This window comes from Nycticebus coucang, chromosome 6 (genome assembly GCF_027406575.1).
Source record: "Nycticebus coucang isolate mNycCou1 chromosome 6, mNycCou1.pri, whole genome shotgun sequence".
In the NCBI taxonomy this organism is placed as follows: Eukaryota; Metazoa; Chordata; class Mammalia; order Primates; family Lorisidae; genus Nycticebus; species Nycticebus coucang.
Genome location: NC_069785.1, coordinates 66330095 through 66353493, shown reverse-complemented (window position 1 = coordinate 66353493; position 23399 = coordinate 66330095). Strand labels below are relative to the sequence as shown.

At 48.3% G+C, this 23399-nt stretch overlaps 1 protein-coding gene across 7 annotated transcripts in view; it reads left to right on the top strand.

Moving 5' to 3' along the window:
- Positions 1-21709, top strand: part of DAPK2 (death associated protein kinase 2) — a 136908-nt gene extending 115199 nt beyond the window's left edge. For 2 of the 7 annotated variants that reach the window (XR_008380728.1, XR_008380730.1), the window contains 5 exons: positions 1775-1927; positions 2908-2953; positions 4195-4811; positions 16944-17033; positions 17135-17174. Coding sequence is in view for 2 of the 7 variants with exons in the window: in XM_053594833.1 (XP_053450808.1) it covers positions 1775-1927; positions 2908-2953; positions 16944-17033; positions 17135-17218; positions 20498-20578 (454 nt within the window). In the remaining 5 variants the exon portion in view is untranslated. Of the gene's footprint in view, positions 1-1774; positions 1928-2907; positions 2954-4194; positions 4812-16943; positions 17034-17134; positions 17219-20497 lie in introns of those variants that run through there. The other 5 variants (XM_053594833.1, XM_053594832.1, XR_008380729.1 and 2 more) reach the window with 4 other exon arrangements.
- Positions 21710-23399: the final 1690 nt, after the last annotated feature.

Sequence of the window (23399 nt, the reverse complement as noted above, 5' to 3'; positions counted from 1 at the left end):
TTCTCAAATATTTTCTCTCTCCCTTTCTCTTTCCTGCTTTGCTGTCCATGAAGTATTTGGTTGCTTAAGCAGAGATTTCCTGCATAGCTCCATTGTGTAGTGGGTTACATTTGGGGCCGGAGTCAGATCATACTGTCACTTTCCATCCTAGTGTCCTTGAGCAGCTACTAAAGAGAAAAATAGGAATCACAACTTTCCCACCACAGGCATGTTGCGAGGGCTAAATAATCCAGCACATGCACATTTGCTAGCACTGACTTCAGCACATACACAGCTGGTTAGTAGGTGTTCATTTCATCAGTGCTTCCTGACTGTTTATCCCCTCACGGCACACATGGGATGTGTTGTTTACGACCCTTAGGGATGTGAGAGGGAGCCCAGAGCGGGCAGGGACACCTGTGTTCAACAGCTGAGGGATCATCCTTTCAATGACCCCTGTAAACCAGTTCTTCGAATGTCCCAGCACCACTTGGATTGCTGGATTGATGTGGTGGATTCCCCTGGGCTGTGGCAGAGGGTGTTGCCCCTGGCTGCACAGTGGAGGGGAGAGAGAGGAATGAATTCCCTGGTGGAGAGGGAGGGAAGGGCTGTGTCACTGGGGAACCAGCATGAGGAAAGGAATGGTGAGCATGTTAAGTGGGGTTGAAATATACTGAGCATGTGGAAGGGACCAACTTCCAGAAGTGTAGGTGTGATCTATAGAGAAAATAGGGAGTCATGGAAGGTTCTTTGTGTCTAATATTGACAGTAATAATGGCCATTAATTCCAGAGCCCTGGGCCAAGAATGCGTGAAACATTTTGTATACATGTGTTCTTCCCAATAATCATATGAGGTGGCGTCTTTTATTTGCTTTATTTTTTAAATGAGGAAACTAGCTCAGAGGGGTTGAGTGACTTATCTAGGTTCATAAAGCTAATGAGTGGTTGAGCTGGGATTCAAACCCAGGATTGAAATATCAAAGTCTTCCCAATATATTTCTCCATCACCACGCTAAGAAAGCGGCAGTAGAGATGAGCATGATTCTCAAGAGGTATATCCTAAATCTAACCTGTAAGACTTTTGGCCAGTGGACATTTATGAAGTGATGTCCACAAGGCCAGAAACGCATGGAGTAGGGTCTGGGTGCAGTGAGTTCTGGGACAGTGGTACATCTGGGTGGAAGTATCCCAGAACAACTGGAATATGAGTCAGAAGAGGGTGAGTTTGGGAGTTTGATGGACACATCCTTGACAATCCCTGGGAGAGAGCCCCACAGACTCTTCTAGTCTCCGGTGGCTCATCTATCTCCATACCTTTTAGGCTCAAGTTGCTCTCTTAGCCTGGAAGATCTTTCCATCCTCTTTTCTGACTACTGACAACCTCTTATACAACCAATGCAAATGTCAACACTACACATACCATGAAGCTGCATGTCCCCCCCCCCCTTTCCTATATATATATGCCCCATTCTTTTTCTGGCCTCTTATTACGTTCTGCTTTGTTCTGTTGGGGATTACAAAGAACCGTGTCTTTGTGTTTCTCTCTACTTTTGAGGCCCTCGAAGACATAATTTGTCTCTGTCAGGTACTTAGTAAATAATAGAAGCTCCATGAAAGTGTATTGGATTGGACTCAGTTGAAAAGGCTGCCAGTTAGCTGCCCAGAGGGGGCAGGTTGTGTGGCTAGGAGCTTTCCAGCCCCATGCAACGGTACAAGTAAGGGTTCCCCAAGTCCATCGCCCCCACTTCCATCCACTTCCCCGCAGTCATGTTGTTTCCTCTCTATTGTGCTTAGCCTGAGTGGAGCATCCCCTTTCCTCGGAGACACAAAGCAGGAAACACTGGCGAACATCACAGCAGTCAGTTACGACTTTGATGAGGAATTCTTCAGCCAGACTAGCGAGCTGGCCAAGGACTTCATTAGGAAGCTTCTGGTTAAAGAGACCCGGTAAGAGGACAGAGAAAGCCACTGGTTTCTCAGGTACTGACCCCCTCCTGTCACTTCTCTCAAAGATGCATCCGTCTGTCCCTGTTTTGCCACAGCTGTCATCTGCACCATTGTCATCTAATCTGGGCAGGTGCTGGGAAGTGTGGACTGGCTGAGACTTGGCATTCATCTTGTTTGCTAAAGTCTTTCTGCTTTCTCCTCCTGCTGAAATGTAAATAACCCTATGTGTATGTGTGTTGGAGGTCCGCCTGGGTTTCCTTAGAAATCATTACCTTGTGCAGTCTGTTCCTAAGGCATCTGGAACTCAGATTTGAAAAGGTAGAGTATCAGGGATCTCAAACCAATTCGGGTTGGGAGTCAGTGGGAGGGAGGTGGGCTCAGAGAGGTCAGTACAGTGGGAGAATGGGAGATGTGCCAGTCCTTCATCTTCTTCAAGGCCAGGGTGAGTCCTGTGGGCTGTGGGGTCAATGAGAGACAGGCAAATAATTGTAGGGTATCAGGTGCCTAGAGCATGGCCTGCATGGAGCCGGGGAGAGGTCCAACAGACAAGAGGCCATGTCCTCTCAGGCTAAGGGCAGTGCTAAGTAGTGACCCCTGCCTGGGTACAGAGCAGCAAAGGGCAGAGGAAGGCTCTGGGAGGCGAACAGAACAGAGAGTAGAAGGTTAGTGATGGAGACCTGACTTTCTGAGAATTCTGGAAGCTTAGGAGAGCATATAGTGTATTTGGCCTTTCAGCTTTGGGAATGAAGGTGATAGTTTGAGTAATAAGGTCACTCTACGGAGGTGTTTGCCTGGACCACTTTCCCTGGAGTGCAGGGCATGCAGCCAATTCCTGTCCATCTCTGCATCCTCTGTTAAACCGGTTTGATGCCAGTGGTCAAAGAAAGCCATAATACAGGTCTAAAAAGAGCCAGAGTGGAGACTGTTGCTATCAGCCTCCATCCTCGTGGGTCATCAGTGTTTTCTAATCCTCATTGCAGGAAACGGCTCACAATCCAAGAGGCCCTCAGGCACCCCTGGATCACGGTAAGGCCACGGCCATTGGTTCCAACGGGCAGGGGGCTCTGCTGTGTTGCCAGGGCCGGCCTGCGGAGAGGCCTTTGCTTGAAACACTTACTTTGAAGTATAGATGAAAACTAACAGGGCCCCCAAAGGGCCTGGGCTTATTCATATAGCTTTATGCTAATTTAAATTCCCATTTCATGGTTCAGGTAACTTACGAAATGAAACCCTCACAAATCTCACTTGAAATCTTTTTCTTCAGAGGATATGTCACCACCACTTCTCAAAGCAGGAATCAGGACTCCCCAGGTGTAGAGAGATCTATGGCAATAAACACCCCAACTTTGTAACCAGAGCTTCTGCTTTCTGACTTCTGGGGTTCTGACTCAAGGATGACACTCAAATCAGTCTCTTGGCTTCCTCGGGTACCACAAGGGCTCAGAAACAGGGCTCCGACACAGAGGCCTGGTGGGGAAGAGAGGCAGCCCCTGTCAAGGCAATCCTCTTCCGTCTGGTGAATCCCTGCCTAACTCACCTTGTAACTGAACCTCCAGCTGCTGGTTTTCAGGAGGTCTTGAAGTCTAGTATAGTGAAAAACAGTTTGGGAGGGTGAGACTCGGAGACCAGGATTCTGGCCCTGGTTCTGCTGACTAGCTAGCTACGCACACTCAGGGATGTCACCAGACCTCCTGTTCTCCTTAGTTATTAAATGAGAAGGCCAGGGAGGCTGGTCTGAGAGTGCATATAAAAGGGGTGAGACCTGTGGAAGATGGAGAACAGGGAGGGCCGGAGTGGTCCAGGAAGAATGGGCAAGACCAAAGGCCCTCCGGGTGTGGGTAGGCCCCGAGCACAGAGCTCTGGAGTCTCTTGCCGTGCTCCTGCTCAGTGTGCTGAGTGTTGCCGAGGCCTCAGAGGTGTTCCTCGCCTCCTTGCGTCAGCCGTGTGTGCTCCAGCCCTTGACTGGGGGCCACAGAGTCCCAGCTGTCACCTGCTTCTATGCGTGGCATCCCCTAAATGCTATGTGTGTGGAACTCTCTAATGCCTGTGGATCCCTCTGAGGTGAGCATGCAGGCAGCACCCCACCCCACCCCTCGACCTTTCTTATGGTCTGTGAGGGTGCTCATCCCACCCTGGTTCTTCCCACGGCCTGTTGCATGTAGCAAATGCCAAGGAGACCACATGTGTGCCTTCTGCCTGCACCTGGACTGCCCTGTGGAGCATGCCGCAAATTAACACTCTGGTTCTTCTGTCTGAACACCCACCAGTCAGAAGGAGAAGTCAGAGCCCCTGAACAGCAGAAGATGGAACCCACCCAGCTGAAGACCAAGCACCTGAGGGAGTACACTCTCAAGTGCCACTCAAGCATGCCCCCCAACAACACCTATGTCAACTTCGAGCGCTTTGCCCGTGTGGTAGAGGATGTGGCTCGGGTGGACCAGGGATGCCGTGCTCTGGCAGGGGCCCATGACACTGTCCAGGATGACTTGGAGGCCCTGGTCTCCATCTACAATGAAAAAGAAGCTTGGTACCGAGAGGAAAATGAGCGTGCCCGACACGACCTGTCCCAGCTCAAGTATGAGTTCCGCAAGGTGGAGTCCATGAAGAAGCTCCTGAGAGAAGACATCCAGGCCACAGGGGCCAGCCTTGGAGGTGTGGCCAGGAAACTGGACCATCTGCAGACCCAGTTCGAAGCTCTGAGGCAGGAGCTCTCAGCAGACCTACAGTGGATCCAGGAGCTGGTGGGCAGCTTCCAGCTGGAGAGTGGGAGCTCAGATGGCCTGGGCTCCGCATTCTGCCGGGACCCCAGTGAATCCCTGTCAGAGCTGCTCAACAGATCGTGCACTGAGGAAGTCCTGGCTGGGTGGAAGCTCTGAGCACCAGAGTCAGTACTGCATCCTGGATGGTTTGAGGAAGCATGCGCTCATCTACCCTGCTGCAGAATCCAGCTAGAATTAATCATCCTGCAGGAGTGTATGTCTGTAGTGTAGCCTTCCACCCCCTCTGCAGAAGCCGGGATCGCAGAGGTGCTGGTTAATTATTCTCTCCACACCTCCCCTTACCAACCTGGTTTTCTGGGAGGGTGCTGGTAGGACAGCCAAGCTGTTAAAACAATTAGAGAATGAATACCCCTTAGTGTACCCTTCTCAGAGGGAGTACAGCTAGCCTGGGGAGATGCTTGATAATTGATTTGTGATGATGGAGTTGTTCACATCTCACTTCTTGCCTCCAAGCCTTATGGTATGCAGATCTTGGGTACTATCTGAGTTAAATAGGGATAAGTAAGTTAGCAGGGTGCTTTTCCTGCTTACAGAAGTAGGGATTTAAGATATACGGAGAATGGCTCAGTGCCTGTAGTACAGTGGTTACGGGGCCAGCCACATACACTGAGGCTGCCAGGTTTGAACCCAGCCTGGGCCTGCTAAACAACAATGACAACTGCAACAAAAAATAACTGGGCATTGTGGCAGACGCCTGTAGTCCGAGCTTCTGGGGAGGCTGAGGCAAGAGAATCGCTTGAGCTCAAGAGTTTGAGGTTGCTGTGAGCTGTGACACCATGTAGTCTACCAAGGGTGACATAGTAAGATTCTGTCTCAAAAAAAAAGATGTACGGAGAAATAATATTACCCTTCATTTGTATTGACTTCACTTACCACGTGACCTCACTTAATGCTTAGAAGAACTCTGTGAGTTAAGAAGGTGAGTGGCATTACTAGTATTTTCATGGAACTAAGGAGAAAATGGACGCAGAGAGGAGAAATGACTTAGGCTCATTCACACCTGGTCAATACAGACGAAACAGAAACCCAAGATGCCATCTCTAAGTTGAGGCCCAGGGGAGGAAGTACTTAGGCTTTGCTGTAAATATCCACCCTAATATTAAAGTTTAGATTCCAGAGGCAGAGTAAGCGACTTCATGTCTTCTGTCAGGTATAGGTGCTGGACATGCACTTGCAGAACGTTGGCCCAGGAACTGTGTCCCAGAAGACGGGCACTGTTCCTACGCAGCCCCATCCCTGTCTGAAGACCAGCCTGCAGGGCAGGAGGGCAGGAACAGCATCTGCCCATCTCCACCCCTTCCCCAACCCTTCCCCTCTTCTGGCTGAGGGCCCTAACTTTGGGTGAGAATGAAGAAAGATACTCAATCGGAGGTTCCTTTTCTTATATACCTAGACCATCAGGCCCTGAGGGTCTAAGACAGTGGTTCTCAACTTTCCTAATGCTGCAACCCTTTAATACAGTCCAAAGGGGTCGCAACCCACAGGTTGAGAACTGCTGGTCTAAGAAATTCCATGAGGTTTTTCAAAGAGTGGACATAAGGATTGGGACGTATAAGGCTTCATGGTCCCTTTATGACCCAAAGCTTTGAGCACCCCTCCCTGAGGATTATAAGATGTCATCTCCCTTTTCCGGAAGGAGGAGCTGTCCAAGTGACTCTTGTAGACAAAGCAGGGACGATAGGCCCCGCCCTGTGCTAGAAGCTTGGAGGTGGAGGGCAGATCCTGTGGTTAAAAAGTGCCTTCATGGCTTCACAAAACATCCCTGCTAGAAAAAAGCAGGGTAAATGTTTTTCCCAATTTAAAGATGAGGAAACAGAGAAAGTGTGATTTGCCCAAGTTCATGTCATTAGGGGCAAAAATGGAAGCATTCTGATGACAAGTCTGTTGCTCTTTCTGCCTCTCCTGACTGCCTCAGGCTCCAAGAGTTTACTCTCTGCTTGTGGAGGCAGATTATGCCCAGAATCATCCATCCATTCACAAATAATGATCGGGCACCTACCAACTTCCAGTTGACTCTGGAGATACAATGTCGAGTAAAACCAGACCTTTTTCCTGCCCTTCCTGTGTTTTCAGTCCAGTGGAGGATTCTTTTTTTTTTTTTTTTTGGCGGGGGCTGGGTTTGAACCCACCACCTCTGGCATATGGGACCGGCGCCCTACTCCTTGAGCCACAGGCGCCGCCCCCAGTGGAGGGTTCTAACAGGGATCAAAAACCACACAGTTGGCCTTGTGCCATGGCTCATGCCTGTGATCCTAGCACTTTGGGAGGCCAAGATGGGCAGATGGCTTGAGCTAAGGAGTTTGAGACCAGCCTGAGCAAGAGTGAGACCCTATCTCTAAAAACAGCCAGGTGTTGTGGCGGGTGCCTGTACTCCCAGCTACTTAGGAGGCTGAGTCCAGAGAATTGCTTAAGCCCAGGAGTTTGAGATTGCTGTGAGCTATGAAGCCACAGTACTCTACCAAGGGCAACATGATGAGACTGTCTCAAAACAGCAACAACAACAACAAGACCCCACACATTTGTGGGACTGCATCTGGGACACATACTATGAGAGAGGCATGCAGCACTCCCAGAGCTTGCAATTAGGGTCTGAGCTAGTCACGGGAGTGTCCTTGAAGCAGTGACACTGGATCTGAGACCAGTTAAAGCAAGGAGAGACAAGTGTTCCAAACAGTCATCATGCCAGAGCTCTTTGAGGAGAGGGGCTTAGAAGGCTGCGCATACTGGAGAGGAGCAAATGGGAGTATGTATAGGCATGGGAAAGAGGAGGCAGGACCTGCAGGCCTGTGGCTGTGTTAAAGAGCTGTGCCTGAGCCTGGCACGGTGCTCACACCTGCAATCCTAGCACTCTGGGAGGGCAAGGTAGGAGGATGGCTTGAGTTCAGGAGTTCCAGACCAGTCTGAGCAAGAGCAAGACCCCAACTCTACTAAAAATAGAAAAATTAGCCAGACATGCTGGTGCATGCTTGTAGTCCCAGCTATTCAGGAGGCTGAGGCAGGAGGATCACTTGAACCCAAGAATTTAAGGTTGCTGTGAGTTAGGCTAATGCCACAGCATTCTATCCAGGCAACAGAGTGAGACTGTGTCTCAAAAAAAAAAAAAAAAGAAAAGAAAAGAAAAGAATTGTGCCTTTATCCTAGAAATCACAGGAAACCACTGATGGGTCCTGGGCAAGTCAACAGTGACAGCTGCTAAAGGGGAAATGCCCAGTGAGCAGCACACATAGAAAGTGGTTTAGGACAGGACATGAAAGTTTGATCTCATGAAACCATTTCTTCAAAATCCTATCACCTTTTCTATTAGCAGGAATTATCATATTTTAAATATCATATATTGGTTTGGTGCCTGTAGCTCAGTGGCTAGGGCGCCAGCCACATACACCAGAGCTGGTGGGTTCGAATCTAGCCCCGGCCTGCCAAACAACAATGACAGCTACAACCAAAAAAATAGCTGGGCATTGTGGCGAGCGCCTATAGTCCCAGCTGCTTGGGAGGCTGAGGCAAGAGAATCACTTAAGTCCAAGAGTTTGAGATTGCTGTGAGCTGTGATGCCATGGCATTCTACCCAGGGCAACAGCTTGAGACTCTGTCTCAAAAAAATATATACATTAAATATCATATATTGATTTTGGATCATTTCAAATAACATATAATATTTGTAACTAACTTTTTTCATTAAATATGAAAACCCGTATTTATAAGGACATCATTATTTTATGGACCGCTAAGAATGAAACAAAAGAGCCCAAGATGGAGAGTGTCGTAGGAACCCCCCCTCAACATAAAGCTGCGATATTCTCAGTGAGGGGATAGATGAAAAATAAAAGCGACCATGCAAAACGAAGAGAAGAAAACATGTGTCTCAACCTTGCATGGTGGTACGCATGCATTTTGCTTTCTGAACTTGTATAGTCAGTGTGATCCAAAAGAACACCACACAGAGAATATCATGTCCAACAGTCTGAGGCTGGGTGGCCCCAGATGGCTGGTGGAAACAGTTCAGTCCTTTCCTGAAGCTCCTACCTGCATGCCAGTTTGATCATCAGGATTTGTCATTGACTGGGAGATGCCTCCTGATTTCAGAGATCTGAAAATGTTTATCTCGGAACCAATGAAAGATGACAAAAGCCTGTTTCCTATGTCCTACCCAAGAGAATTGGTACAAAGGACCTATCTACAGATTCTTCAAGGTCTTACCTGCCTTGTCACAGGATGTTGTTTGCTTGTTTGGTGTTAAGATGCTATAAATAGGCCAGGTGCAGTGGCTCATGCCTCTAATTCTAGCACTTTGGGAGGCCGAGGAGAGTGAATCCTTTGAGCTCAGGAGTTCAAGACTAGCCTGAGCAAGAGTGAGACCCCTGTCTCTAAAAATAGCTGGGCATTGTGGCGGGCGCCTGTAGTCCCAGCTACTTGGGAGGCTGAAACAAGAGGATCGCTTGAGCCTAAGACTTTGAGGTTGCTGTGAGCTATGATGTCATAGCACTCCATCTAGGATGACAAAGTAAGACTCTGTCTCCAAAAAAAAAAAAGATGCTGCAAATATTAAAGGTCTTTTTGGTTGTGTCATCAAACCTTGACCTTCATACGGCTAGATTTCCTAAGGAGAGGAAGCTATCGATTGTTGAGTAATGCAGGGCAAACTTTCTAGTGAAGGTCAAAATAAAATGCACTACACGAGTGAAATGTTGGTGATGATTTGAATTCGGGAAGCTGGGGGAAAGGAGGAGAATCATGGAATCAGCTGTACACACTGTTTGTGCTAAGAGGGTCCTCAGAGAAAACCACCAGTCACCACTATTTTACAAGATTTTACAGGGCAGGACTTGCCTAGGCTCACCCAGCTAGTCAGCTCCTAAGCTGGTCTCAGAGCTGTAAGTGGTTTTCCTCAGAGCAGTGAAATCAGTGTATTCACATCCAGTTATCAGTAACTGCTTCTCATTTAGACATTTCATAAGCAGACCTTTTTCTGTATAAAGAAAATCGAGAAATACCCCCATGTTTTTCAGGGAAATCAGAGGAGGTTATGACCTTTCTTTGCCACCTGGTCAGTTGAACTTTCATTCTCCTTTGGTGTCAGAACCTAATGGCGAGGGGAGCCCAGGGAGGCTGGTGAATCCCACCAGAGGACCTGCTTGACTCTTCCCCCACATCCCACAGCTGGCATTTTAACAATGGAGTTGAGGACCCGGCTAACAGTGGCGGGATGGGGTGTGGGGAATGGTGCCTAGAGGAAGGATGCCTGTGGGAGCACTGCTCTGTTGGCAGGCCTCTTCCCTCTGCCACAGCAGAGGATTAAAGGTCGGCTTCTGTGCTCTGTTCAAATACCATCCTGGGCTGTTTGGTGGGGGTGGGGTGGAGGGTGAGTGTGTCACAGCTCCCTGAGTAACGATTCCCAAGGAAGTCGGAGAGGTGGCCCTCGGGGAAGGCAGCAGCCTGTCCCTTCTCCAAGGCAGATGCTCACAGCTTATGATTGCCTGACTTTCTGTCAGAAAGGGTGGGGATGGTTTGTTAACTGATGACTCTGCAGAGGCAGGAGGCTGGCAATGAAGTGATAAGCAGAGGAATGATGGCAGGAGAAGGCAGAGTCTCCTCCATGACTCCCTCTCCCTCCCCACCAGGTCCCCTGCAGGTGACTCTGAAGGTGGTGGCTTCCCACCTCCCTCATCTTGCAGCTCACTTGGCCTGTGTTGGAGGTGGCTGTGTGCCCAGCTGTCACCCCCACTGTCGACCTTCTGTGAATGTCTATGAAACTGAATGTCTTTTCTCCTTTGTCTGTGAAATTCTTGGCCTGTGGAGAAGATTCTTTGCCCTGGAGAGGAGACCCAGCAGTGGGCATATTCAAGTTGCAGAAGGGGTCAGTTCAGTTCAATAAACCCTGATTATGCTCTCTAGTTTGAAAAGGGAGGTGACAGATAAGGACAAGACAGCCCAAATAAAAGACTCAGTGTCTGGGGCAGAGGGCAAACCAACCAACTCAGACATGGGAAATGCTGTGCTGTGGTGAGTGATAAAATAGCTACCTCCAAGTCCAGGAAATGGAGGGAGAGTTGTGACTGAGAAAGGGTAGGAAGGGCAGCAGAGAGCAGAGGCCTCCCCCGGGACAGGCTCCTCACCGCTGATACCCCTACCCAAGCTGCATCGCCCTGAAGAAGGTATGAGTTGAATTTGGACGGTGGTGGATGAGCGGCCAGGAACAGTTGCATGGAGATTAAACAGAGGGAGATTATAGAGATTGAAAACAGAATTTTTGGTTTTTAATTTTTTGTTATATTCTTCTCAGCAGGAAAATTTTCAAAACTTACACAGAAGTATAGAGAATGCTATAGTGAATTCTGTGTACCTGTTTAACAGGGATCACGTCATGGCCAGTCCTTCATTTCCCCCATTACTTTTTCTGGGGCATTCAGAACATTTTAAAGCAAAATTTATATTTATTTAACTCCTAAATTTTTCAGCATAAATCTCTGATAAGAACTGGACTTTCTTTCTTTCCTTTTTTTTTTTTTTTTTTAGAGACAGAGTCTCACCTTATCACCCTTAGTAGAGTGCTATGACATCACAGTTAACAGCAACTTCCAACTCCTGGGTTTAGACGATTCTCTTGCCTCAGCCTCCCCAATAGCCGGGACGACAGGTGCTTGCCACAACGCCCAGCTGTTTTTTTTGTTGCAGTTTGGCCGGGGCTGGGTTTGAACCCACCACCATCGGTATATGGGGCCGGATTTATTTAACTCCTAAATTTTTCAGCATAAATCTCTGATAAGTACTGGACTTTCTATTATTTATTTATTTATTTTAGAGACAGGGTCTCACTGTAGGCTGAGTGTAGTGGTGTGATCATAACTCAATCCTGGGCTTAAGAGATCCTCCTGGCTCAGTAGCTGGGACTACAGGCAGGTGCCACTCCACCTGGCTAAGTTTTTACTTTTGGGTCGGGAGGGAGGACAAGGTCTTGCTATGTTGCTCAGGCTGGTCTCAAACTCTTGGCCTCAAGTGATCTTCCCGCCTCAGCCTCCAAAAGTGCTGAGATTATAGGCACAAGCCGATGAACCCAGCTGGGACTTTCTTTTTAAAATAACTATCATGCCATTATCACACCTGACAAAATCAGCAATAATTCCTTCATCTCATCTGGATGGATACCCATTCTATATTCATATGTCCCTACTGTTCTCAGGGGTGTCCTATTCAATTCAGGATCCAAACACAGTCTATATGTGGCATTTGGTTGCTGTGTCTCAAGTTTCTTGGGCTTTGTAACAGTATAGGAGGAAGAACTTTTGCAGCTTTTTCTGGGATCAAAAGAATTGCTGGGATCAAAAAAATCAAAACTCAGCAGCTAGGGTGCTGGCCACACATACCAGGGCTGGCGGGTTTGAACCCAGCCTAGGACTGCCAAACAACGACGACAAGGAAAAAAAAGGGCATTGTGGTGGGCACCCTGTAGTCCCAGCTATTCAGGAGGCTGAGGCAAGAGAATCTCTTAAGCTCAAGAGTTTGAGGTTACTGTGAGCTGTGATGCACGGCACTCTACCAAGAGCATATAGTGAGACTCTGTCTCAAAATAAAAGAAAAGAAAATTGCTGAGAAAACTGAAGCTCTCAGAGAAGAGAATTACAACAGAGAATATATTCATGCTGGGCCCTAACTCAGGAGAGTAAGACCAGGCCAAGCAAGGAAAGAGACATGTCTGCCCCCTCCATTGGCGTGTTTGCTGTAGGGAGCAACCCGTGGGCTCACAGCCTTTCTGCCGTCCTCCCCACCTGCTATGCAGAGGCAGAGACTCAGGCACCCACCGGCCTCATGTTCTTCCCTGGAAAGATAGGTGGGGGAGGCCAACAGGGCCCAGGCTCCAGCCATCAGAACAGCCAGCAAAGGAGAGAGGTGGAGAGACAGGAAGGGGTGAGGGCTGGTGTGACCGTCCTGGGCAGGAAAGGGAAGTGGATTTGAGGGTGCGCCTGGCTTTCTTTGAAGTGGGGGGCTGAAGAGATGGCACAGATGGAGCTTGGAAAACTTACAATCTGCTTGCAGTTTCTAAAGGAGATCTAGTGTTTACAGAAAATGTTCTGGCTGAGCTCCTCTTCTATAAAGCCAGGATTCCTTTTTCACGCCTTAGTGATGGCTGCTGCTAACTCTCCCTGCCTGTGGATGTCGGTGCTGACGTAGCACACCCCAATGGACTTTTGAAAGGCATTTGCATCTGCATAAACAAAACTTGACTATAGCCACAGCTTTCTGTTTTCTCAACTCCCTTTCTGACATTTTTACAACACACCAAACACACTCCTAGGAGCTTGGTCAGAGTTGTCCCAAATTCCCTGGTGTCATCAATGGGCCACAAGGCTTGGAGATGGGCACTCTGTTTGCAGAGAAGGGTGGGTCAGGACAAGGCAGAACATATCCTCACACCCCCAATTTAATCATAAGTGTTTGTGCCACATTTCTTCTGGGAACAGATTTTACTGTGGAATTTATATCTGTGACTTTGAAGGTTGAAGTGACTGCGTTAGTGTTTGGTGAGCCTCTTAGCAACCAGGGAGGTCTACTGATCAGGGAAGGCCAGCCTCAGGTTTCACGCTGTTGCCTATCGTACATGGTCAGGGCCCTACAAGTAATTGCATCACCTCCCATTAACGGCCTCTAGGAATGGTTCACCTGACATTTTAGCTGGGCTAGGAGGAGGGTGGGATTCTTGTTAACCAGATCCCCCTTGTCTGCATTTGATCTCCATCCATGGGTTCAGCCGTTTCTCTCCTGGGCAAAGATTCCATTCAGTAAGTGGACAAAAAGAGGTCCCTTCTCCCCGCCCCCAGCCTACTAATCCCACCTCATCAAACTCTCTTCCTGAGGTGCTACTACCCCTGCAAGGGTTAGGCTTAAAGATCATTCATGCAAACATTAGTGAAGTTGGAGATTGGGTGTTTTATGATTGGGGAGGAGATAGCCCGAGCGGGGAGATATGAAGGAGAGGGAAGTAACAAAAAATAAATACAGTGGGCCCTCCACACCCTAGTGTTCTGCAGCCTCGGCTCCACCTAACCACAGATCGAAAATACTCAGAAAAAAAGTTAAAAATAATACAAATTTAAAACTATGGTGTAACAACAACCTACACTGCATTTATATTGTATTAGGTATTATAAGGAATCCAGAGGTGATTTAAAGTGTATGGGGGATGTGCATGTGTTATATGCGGACACTCCACCATTTATTTAAGGGACTTGAGCATCCGAGGATTTTGGTGTCCATGAAGGCCCTAAAACCAATCCCCTGCAGACACCAGGGAAGGACTGTAAATAAATCAGCATAAAATGTCAGGGAATGACACATGCAGTGAAGAAGAAGGGTGTGGGTACGGTGAGTTGTGGGGGACAGTTGGGGCTCTACTGGGGATGGTCAAGAAGGCCTCCCTGAGGAGGTGACCCCTGAGCAAACTTGGGTGTATGGAGAGGACAGGGAAGCTGCTGGAATATTTGGAGAAGAAGAAAAAGCTGTCCTCAGCACAGATTGGTTGCCCGCTGCCCCTTTTGTGCTTCCCTTCCAGGTGACACTAGAGCCAGCCCTGGGCTCACAGGTGCGCAGAGGGGTGACAGGCAGTTAAGGACAGGGTAGAGAGAGGTGGGCATGGCCTGATGGTCCCTTAACAGCCTCATCCTTTTTCCTTCCCTCTCCCTGTCTGCCTCCTTCCCCTCCTCTCTTTCCTTCTGCACACTATGACCCAATCCACCATGTTACAGTTTGGGAGGGTGAGTTGCCCCAGGCTTTCTCATCTCCCATCCACTGGCAGGTTGCGTGGACTCTCTGTCTCCCGCTGCTCCCTGACCCCCGTGGAACTCTGCATCCTTGACTCCTCGGCAGGACTCTCAGAGCCATGGTGTCATGACACCCTTTCCTGGTCTTATCACTGGCTTGATCCAGGTGACCTGGCCTTTTATCAATGGGCGTGAGCAGTTCCCAGGTCCTGGGATTTTGTTCCAATTTACCTCTTCACCGGCTCAGGGAGCCAATCATACAACTGTTGAACTGCTGTAGGTTCTGGGTGTAGAGGAGAGTGCAGGGGGCATTGACAGAGACATGGGGTAAGTTTCTGTGCTGTCCAGTTGATTTCCAGGGGCGGGATGATTACTCTGTAACACTGGCTGAGACAGGTGCTATAAACAAGAAAGGAGCACACGTGTGCTTTGGCCACACTGGGGAGAGAGACATTATTTTCAGGGATTTGTCTTGGAGGAAGTCACACTTGAATCGGGCATTGAAAACTTGGAGGTCTTCTGGAGGGGGGACGAGGACGGGTGGCCCAGAGGATGCCGAGTCCAGAGAAGTGTGGGCCAGCATTGTGCACTGGCTTTTTTCTGATGCTTGATGCCATGTTTTGAAAAATAACAAGAACAGGGCGGCGGCTGTGGCTCAGTCGGTGGGGTGCCGGCCCCATATACCGAGGGTGGCGGGTTCAAACCCAGCCCCGGCCAAACTGCAACCAAAAAATAGCCGGGCGTTGTGGCGGGCGCCTGTAGTCCCAGCAACTCGGGAAGCTGAGGCAAGAGAATCGCTTAAGCCCAGGAGTTGGAGGTTGCTGTGAGCTGTGTGAGGCCACGGCACTCTACCGAGGGCCATAAAGTGAAACTCTGTCTCTACAAAAAAAAAAAAAAAAAAAAAAATAACAAGAACAGAGGTGTGCTCTGAATATGGTTAGGGAACAAGACTAGCACTCAGGAATCAATGAGCTGCTGCATTCAGCACTCATCCAGGTGGGCTGTCAGAGCAGAGAGAAAGTAGAGCTTCGTGGGGTCCCATGGATCATCCTGGGCGGTTCATTTTCTTGAGGTCACAGGGTCCTTTGAGAACCTATAAAATCTATCAACTCAGAAGAAATGCTTGTCTATACATACATACTAAATTGGTTTTTTTATTGAGACATAATTCACATGCCATAAAGCTCACCATTTTTTTGTTTTTGTTTATAATTAAAGATGGTCTTGTTTTATGTAACATCAAAAATTCACCATTTTAAAATGTACTGTTCAGTGGTTTTTAGTATATTCATAAGGATGTGCAACCATCATCGCTGTCTAATTCCAGAACATTTTTATTATTCTAGAAACAAAGAAAAGTCTTACCCTTTACTTGTCATTCCCTGGTCTCCTCTCTCCCTAGCCCCTGGCAACTAGTCATCTACTTTATTTGTATGGATTTGTCTATTCTGGATACATTTTATGTAGCCTTCTTTCATTTAACTCAATGTTTTCAAGGTTTATTTGTTTTGTAAAATGTATCAGGGATGCATTTGTTTTTATGAATGACATTCCTGAGTAACAGTCTATTGTATGGCTATAGCACATTTTTTCATTCATTTATTGGTTGATGTGTGTTCGGGTTCTCCCCACTTTTTTATTATTTTGAATACTGCTTTGAACATCCATGTATAAATATACACTCTAAAACTTACAGACCATTTCAGAAGGTTCACAGGACCCTTGAAACCCATCTCTTGATCTAGAAAACCTTGTTTTATAAAAGAGGAATTCAGGAGGGAACAGAGAAGGCAGAAATGCTAATGACAATTATTATATGTTGAGTGGCACTGGATTAATGCTTTATATACCCACAATCATTTCATCCTTAACAACCCCATGACATGATATTATTATCCCCATATCACAGATGAAAAAGCTGGGGCTCAGAGAAGCCATGTCAGGCTTCTTAGAGAAGTCAAGATTTAAGCTGAGCTTTGACTGCCAGGCTGTGAAAGGCAAACACATCCAGTCTCCTCTTGACCTTCAAATAAAAAATCAAAATGAAAGCCCCTATTTCCTTTATTTTTTAATGGTGTATTAATGCCCTGTCTGCCAACAAGGCATGTATCTTGCTAATTCCAGAACCACCCCAGTGCACAGGGAGCATCCTAGACTGCTTTAAAATCACCCTCTCTCCAGAGTGACCAAAGCCCCTGCCTCTTGCTCTATCCCTTCAGGAGAGGCCAAGCCTCTAGCTACGCCTGTCTGTGCATCTGGCTGTGGTAATAATAGCTCAGGGGCACCCAGGGCATCTCTTGAACAGCTGAGACGTCTGTGGCTGTTGCCCCACTGTGACATTCCCACTGCATACCCTGCCTGGTGGGGGAGGTATCAGAAGCAGGCCAAGGACTGCAGGCGTGTGGACGGGGATTCTGTGGGGAGGCAGTGGCTACTGTTCAAAGCCACCCTGCATCGGCCACCCCCTTCTTCTTTGTCTCCCAGCCAGTGGACAACCAGCAAGCCATGGTGCGCAGGGAGTCCGTGGTCAATCTGGAGAACTTCAAGAAGCAATATGTCCGCAGGCGGTGGAAGGTGTGTCCCAGTTTGGGGGTGGGCAGGGGGCCCAGGTGGGGTTCTGGGCTGTCTCCAGGGTTGTGCAAGCTCTCACCTGCTCCTTTCCTCTGCCCCCCCAGCTGTCCTTCAGCATCGTCTCCTTGTGCAACCACCTCACCCGCTCGCTGATGAAGAAGGTGCACCTGAGGCCAGATGAGGACTTGGTAGGTAAATGCAGTGCCCTCTCTCTGGGCAGAATTCTGGGGCGGCCTGGAGCTCAGGGGATGGAGAGCTCCCTTTTTCCCCAAGGCAGGTGGGTGCCAGCTGTTTCTAGCCAGTTCTGCTGGCCTTATCTCTTCCCTGAAGGCTGAAGTTTGATCATCAGATGCATGTGTATTCAGGGGACTTCTGGGTGGTCCTGGGAGGGGACCTCTGATGGAAGCATAGGCTTCTAGAGATTTTGGACCCTCTCCCAGTGGGCCTTTAGAGGGACTTCTGTTCCCACTCCACCCCGCCCCTGCAGTCTCTTCCTGAGGATGGGTAGCCCACCAGAACCCTGTGGACTCTGAAGAATGAGTGCCACGGACGACCCAAAATTTATTTCTCACGATCCAAAAATCTGCTTTAGAATGGGAGCTTTAACATACTTATTCAATTTTTCCATTTCTGTTTTGCTTTCAATTACCATCATAAATAATATTTAGATGACATATTCTATCACTTTGTTGCAATTTTGTGTGCATTTAAAATGAGAGGCATATGACAGAATATACTTGAGAAGAGTGTGGCCTCTGGAACCAGACTGCCAAGATTCAAATCTGCCACTTACTAGCTGTGTGACCTGGAGGAAATTACTTAACTTCTCTGTGCTAAAATTTTATTTGTAAAATACAGTTCATAACAGTTCCTGAAGATTAAATGATGACATATGCTTAAAGCCTGGCATATCAGTACTCAATAAATAATCTCAATTATTACTGTTTTTTTAAACCCTCTGGTGAATTTTTTTGAGACAGAGTCTCTCTCTGATGCGCTGAGTAGACTGCCTGGTAGCACAGCTTACAGCAACCTCAAATACCTGGGCTCAAGTAATCCTCTTGCCTCAGCCTCCCTAGTAGCTGGGATTACAGGTGCCGGCCACAATGCCTGGCTAATTTTTCTATTTTTAATAGAATGGGGTCTTGCTGTTGCTCAAGCTGGTATCAAACTCCTGAGCTCAGAAAATCTACCCTCCTTGGCCTCCCAGAGTGCTAGGATTACAGGTGTGAGACACCACACCTGGCCTGAACTTTATTTTTTTTTATTATTATTTTTTTAATTTCAGAATATTAGGGGGGACATACCTTTGGTTTATATACTTTGTTTTTGTACAGATTGAGTCAAAGTTATAAGTGTGCCCTCCACCCAGATAGTGTGCACCGTACCCCATAGGTGTGACTTCACCCTTCCCCAGCTTGATTTTCATTGAGATTTACTTCCATATGTGCACTCAAGTGTTGGTCGATTAGTTCCATTTGGTATCAAGTACATGTGTTTGTTTCTCCATTCATGTATGTTTCACTAAGAAGAATGGTTTCCAGTCCCATCCAGGTTGTCACAAAAGATATTAGATGGCCATTTTTTACATCCTCCTGTAAACTTTAAAGAGCATGCCAGTGTTAGTATTTCAGTTGCTAGGGGTTCCCTGGAGAGCCCTTCCCCTGCTCAGGGTGTGTGATGCAGGCTCAGGAATGTCTGGGATGGCACTGGTCAGGATGGAAGGTGACTCCCTGATGAGGAAGGGGCTGCAAGGCAGCTGCCCTAGATGGATGCACAGTCAATCCCAAGCAGCCCCCTCAAGGTGCACAGCACTCTGGCTGTACTGGGACTCAGCATAGCCCTGCACTCCCCACTCCCCCCATATAGCCTGGGGTCTTTAGCTTGAGGTCTTATTTATTCTTGTTCTTACCAGGACTTGAGGATTTATGATTCCAGAGGCCTGAAACAGCTGTGCAGCTTTGGTCAAGCCCTGTGTCTTCTCTGGTTACTTTCCTCCTCTGTTGTAAAAGGGACTGGAATGCCCTCCCTCTGAGAAGCCCTGATTATGACAGGTGGAATTTGCTCAGCTTACTTTTTTACTGTTTGAGTCTGACTCATACTAAAAGTTGCTATTCAGCAGAGCTTGAGTTATTTTTATTGTTCCAGCCAGGCTTGGTCTGGGATATATTTGGCTAAAGTTGATCCTGACCTTGGATTTCCAGCTGGCTCATGCCAAGGGAAAGAGAGAAGGCCCCGGGAGAACAAGTGGCAGGCAGTGGGTACGCCTCTCAGGCTGAGCCCCTGGCCCGGTTTCCCTGACAGAATGTAGTCAGTGGGGAGAGAGGACCAGAGAGTAATTGATGAAAGAATTTCTTTCCTAACTTTTGTGCTTGAGCAAACATTTTTAAATAGTCCTCTTTTTTCTCAAACATTCAGCAAGCACCATCAGCTCTAGAAGTGGGAAAGGGTTGGGTCCCAGACATCTGTTATGCAGTTTTCCCAATGGGACTTTCCTTTTTAAAAAAGAGCAATGCTAGGTCCTTTTGTTTAGGAAACATTGGATTGAATATCTGACAACAGATCTGTTTGTGTGTGAGGCAGGTTCTCGCTCTGTCACTCAGGCTGGAACGCAGTGCGTGATCATAGCTCACTGCAGCCTGGACTCAAGCAAACCTCCTGCCTTAGCCTCCCAAGTACATGGGACGATAAACACATGATACTATACCCAACTAATTTTTTAATTTCTTGTAGAGACAGGGTCTTGCTATGTTGCTCAGGATGGAACAGACTTTTTTCTTATGACTTATTTCAGTCTTTCTGAATTTGTACATATTTTAATAATCTTAGCAACTTAATTGGATCAGTATGACCTGAATGAAAAGGCATTATGACCTCCAGATGGCTGCTCAGCTCTGGTTTAGCCACGTAGCAAATGATGGAATGCACTTTATAATCTCTTCCTTTCATAAAAATGGAACTCAGAAGTCATTTCCTTGGAAACACTGCCCAGAAAATCTTGCTAAAGATGTAATCCAAGCTCATCAGAGAAGAAGGGGGGTGGCGTGGTGGCTGTCAAGAGCCCGGGGAGGAACCTGTGCCTCATCCCTCCCATTCTCTCTAGGCTGAGCTCAGGATACCTCAGCCCCCAGACCACCTATCCTAGTGGTCTTAATTATGTGGCAGCCACAAAGAACATCAGATAAAATTTTCATGGTGACAATTTCACCACCACCCTCCCCGCTCCCATGCTTTGTTTTTTGTTTCCCTACCCTACCTGCTTCTAGGCAGTTGTTCTGTTCCAAGGCAGCCCCTCTTTCCCTACAACTGGTCTCTGGATGGAGCAACACCCACCTTCAATACCCACCTCCCTGGCTTGCAGGTTCCTGGGCTAAGTGTACGTGTATCAACCCGTGTTGCCCAGCATAAACCTATTTCCAGCAACTCATGACCTCCTGTCCTGGGCCCCTCTTATTTTCTCCCCACAGAGGAATTGCGAGAGTGACACTGAGGAGGACATTGCCAAGAGGAAAGCTCTCCACCCCCGGAGGAGGAGCAGCACCTCCTAACTGGCCTGGCTTGCCGCAGCTGCCAGGGAGGTCCATGCCCAGCAGGGCTCCTTCTGTGCACACTCTGGGACCCAGCTCATCACCAGCACCCAATGTGATCTGCATCCCTGAACACTTTGCATGAGAGATGGGCCTGCAGAATTCTGGGGGACTTGCAAGGGGGCCAGGAGGCCCTGGGGACTGTGGCTGTCTGCTGTGCAGGAGGCGCCAGCATCCCCAAAGTTCTTAATTCTCTGCAGAACAGGCTTTCATCCAGCTGCTGACCTCAGAACCTAGGATGGGGATGGTACTTAGGGAAACAATGTAAAGGAGCATCATCATCATGGGCTGAAGGGCCGGCTCAGCAGCTTTCCTCACAGTGAGGGAGTTCAGAACCAGCTTGGTCACAAATTACATCAGGAAGACAGATGCCTTCCCCATGGGAACAGGGCATGTGAGTAAAGTGAATCTTGGGTGTGAGGGACCAGTCATGTGACCTCCCAGAACCCACAGGAGTCAGGACATCAAGCTGACCAACAAGTCCCACCATTGCCAGCCCACTGTGTTGTAATTTTTTTTATTTTTATTAAACTTTCAGTTTTCTTGATGCTTGGCTTTTTTTAGGGCTATCGCCTTCTAATTTCCTTTAGCCCGGCGCCTCTGACTCTGTGGGAACTTCCAGATTGAGGTGCCGAGAAGGGCCTATTGAACCGTCCCCTCCAGCCTGCAGGAGACCTGCCTGCCTTCTACGCGCTTCCCCGGGAGGAAGGTGTCTAGCACAAGAAAATCTGCCCAGGGACTCGAGTAGAATGCCCGTGTTCCCTTTCCCACCACCGCCATCAATCCAGTGTTAGGGGCTGAGCTGTGTCTCCCCCAAGTTCATATGTTGAAGGCCTAATCCTTAGTAATATCATGTGTTAGGACATAAGTAAGGTCTTTAGAGAGGTAATTAAAATGAACTCACTGGGGTGGGCCCTAACCCAATATGACCGGTGCCTTATATGAAGGAGAGATTATGACACAGAGGAAAGACTATGGGAAGACACAGGGGAATGTGGCCATCTACAAGCTAAGGAGAGAGGCCTGAGGAAAAACCAATCCTGCTGACACCTCGACTTCTGGCCTCCAGAATTGTAAGAAAATAAATTTCGGTTTGAGCTACCCAGTCTGTGGTGCTTTGTTAGAGTGGCCTTAGCAGGCTATACACCTGCCAACTACAGCCACCGTGGGGGCAAGGCAGGATCCACTGGGGAAAAGCAGAGGAAAAGGAGATGGGTTTTCTGGACCCTTGAGTGAAAATGGCAAGAGAACCTCAATGTCATAGAAATCTGGGCCCTGCTTGTCCAGCCGAAAGAAAGGTGTTGCTGACCACTGGAGTCAGTGTGAGGCCTGCAGACTGGGAAGGTACATGGGAAGAGGTGGGAAGAGCGGGAAAGAAGCTTTAGAAAGTAGATTAGAGAACTGAGCTGAGGAAGTGAGTCAAGAAGCGGAGGGGGGAGAATAAAAAGGGTAGAAATGAAAGGGCCCTTGAAAAAGGGAGCATCCGGGTGGTGCCTGTGGCTCAGTGAGTAGGGTGCTGGCCCCATATACTGAGAGTGGTGAGTTTGGACCCAACCCCAGCCAAACTGCAACAATAAAAAAAAAAAAAGAGAAAGGGAGCATCCCTTTCCCTTGTCAGCAGCCAGTCGATGGATCCAGAACACAAAGGCGATTTAGTTTCAGAAAAGCTTCCGGCCAGAAATGGAGTGGGCCTGCAAGCTTGTTGCAGAAAATTCTGCAGTCGACATCCACTTTCTTGGGTTTCCTCAATCCTCATGCAGGACCAGCGCTGTACCCCAGTGTGGGAGGACCGCCTAGGCTGAACGTGGACCTCATTCAGGGCTCTTGGCTGTGGCTAGTCACAGGGTTCAGCAGGGAATGTCCCGGAACAGGAAGCTCCTAGGAAGTCAAGTGTGCTGAGGTAGGGGCCTGCCCTCCTCAGGGGCTTTGACAAAGCCAGTCTCGAGTTTCTTTTCTTTTTTTTTTTTTGTAGAGACAGAGTCTCACTCTGGCTCAGGCTGGTCTTGAACCTCTGAGCTCAGGGCAATCCACCCGCCTCAGCCTCCCATGCTAGGATTACGGGGCTTGAGCCACCAGGCCCGGCCCAGTCTTGAGTTTCTGATCATGATCATAGGGTTGGCCTTTGTAACTTGTCTAGCCCAACCACGACATTTCACTGAAGAGGAAACAGAAGCCCAGAGAGGAAGTGACTAGTTCTGCTTCACACAGCAAATTTGTGAAAATATCTGATGAAAGCCCAGACTTCCTGACTCCTAGCACAGTGCTCATTTCTTCAGCTTGATAAATGGTGGCGGGGCTCTCAGGAAATGTGGACTGTCGGCTTTGCTTCATTTTTAACAAGCTCTCATCTCTCCTTTACAGTTGCCTGCCATGTTGTTCATTCTTGGAAATGGGAGAAATTGTCACACTTGCTCTGCCCATCTTTTTACAGTAAAGGACACTGCCCCTAGGTGGGGACATTGCAGCAGGGAACTACAAGGCAAGAAGAGAATCAGTATTTCTTGGGCTCCCCATATGTACTTGAAGCTGTTCTAGATGCTGGAATTAGAATAGACAACAGGACAGACACAGTGGGCCCCTGTATTAAAGGATTCCCTGAACCCTGGGAATCCAGGACCCTGTTGTGCCCACAGACTGCTTCCCCTGGCCTTCTTCTCATCCAGGTTATACGGGTATAGAGCCCGGCTGACTGAGTCCCCATAATGAGCTTTCTGGTATTTGATGGCACCTGCTGGGTTTCCTAGAATCCCTTCAGAAGCACAGAGCCAGGCAGTGGGCAAAG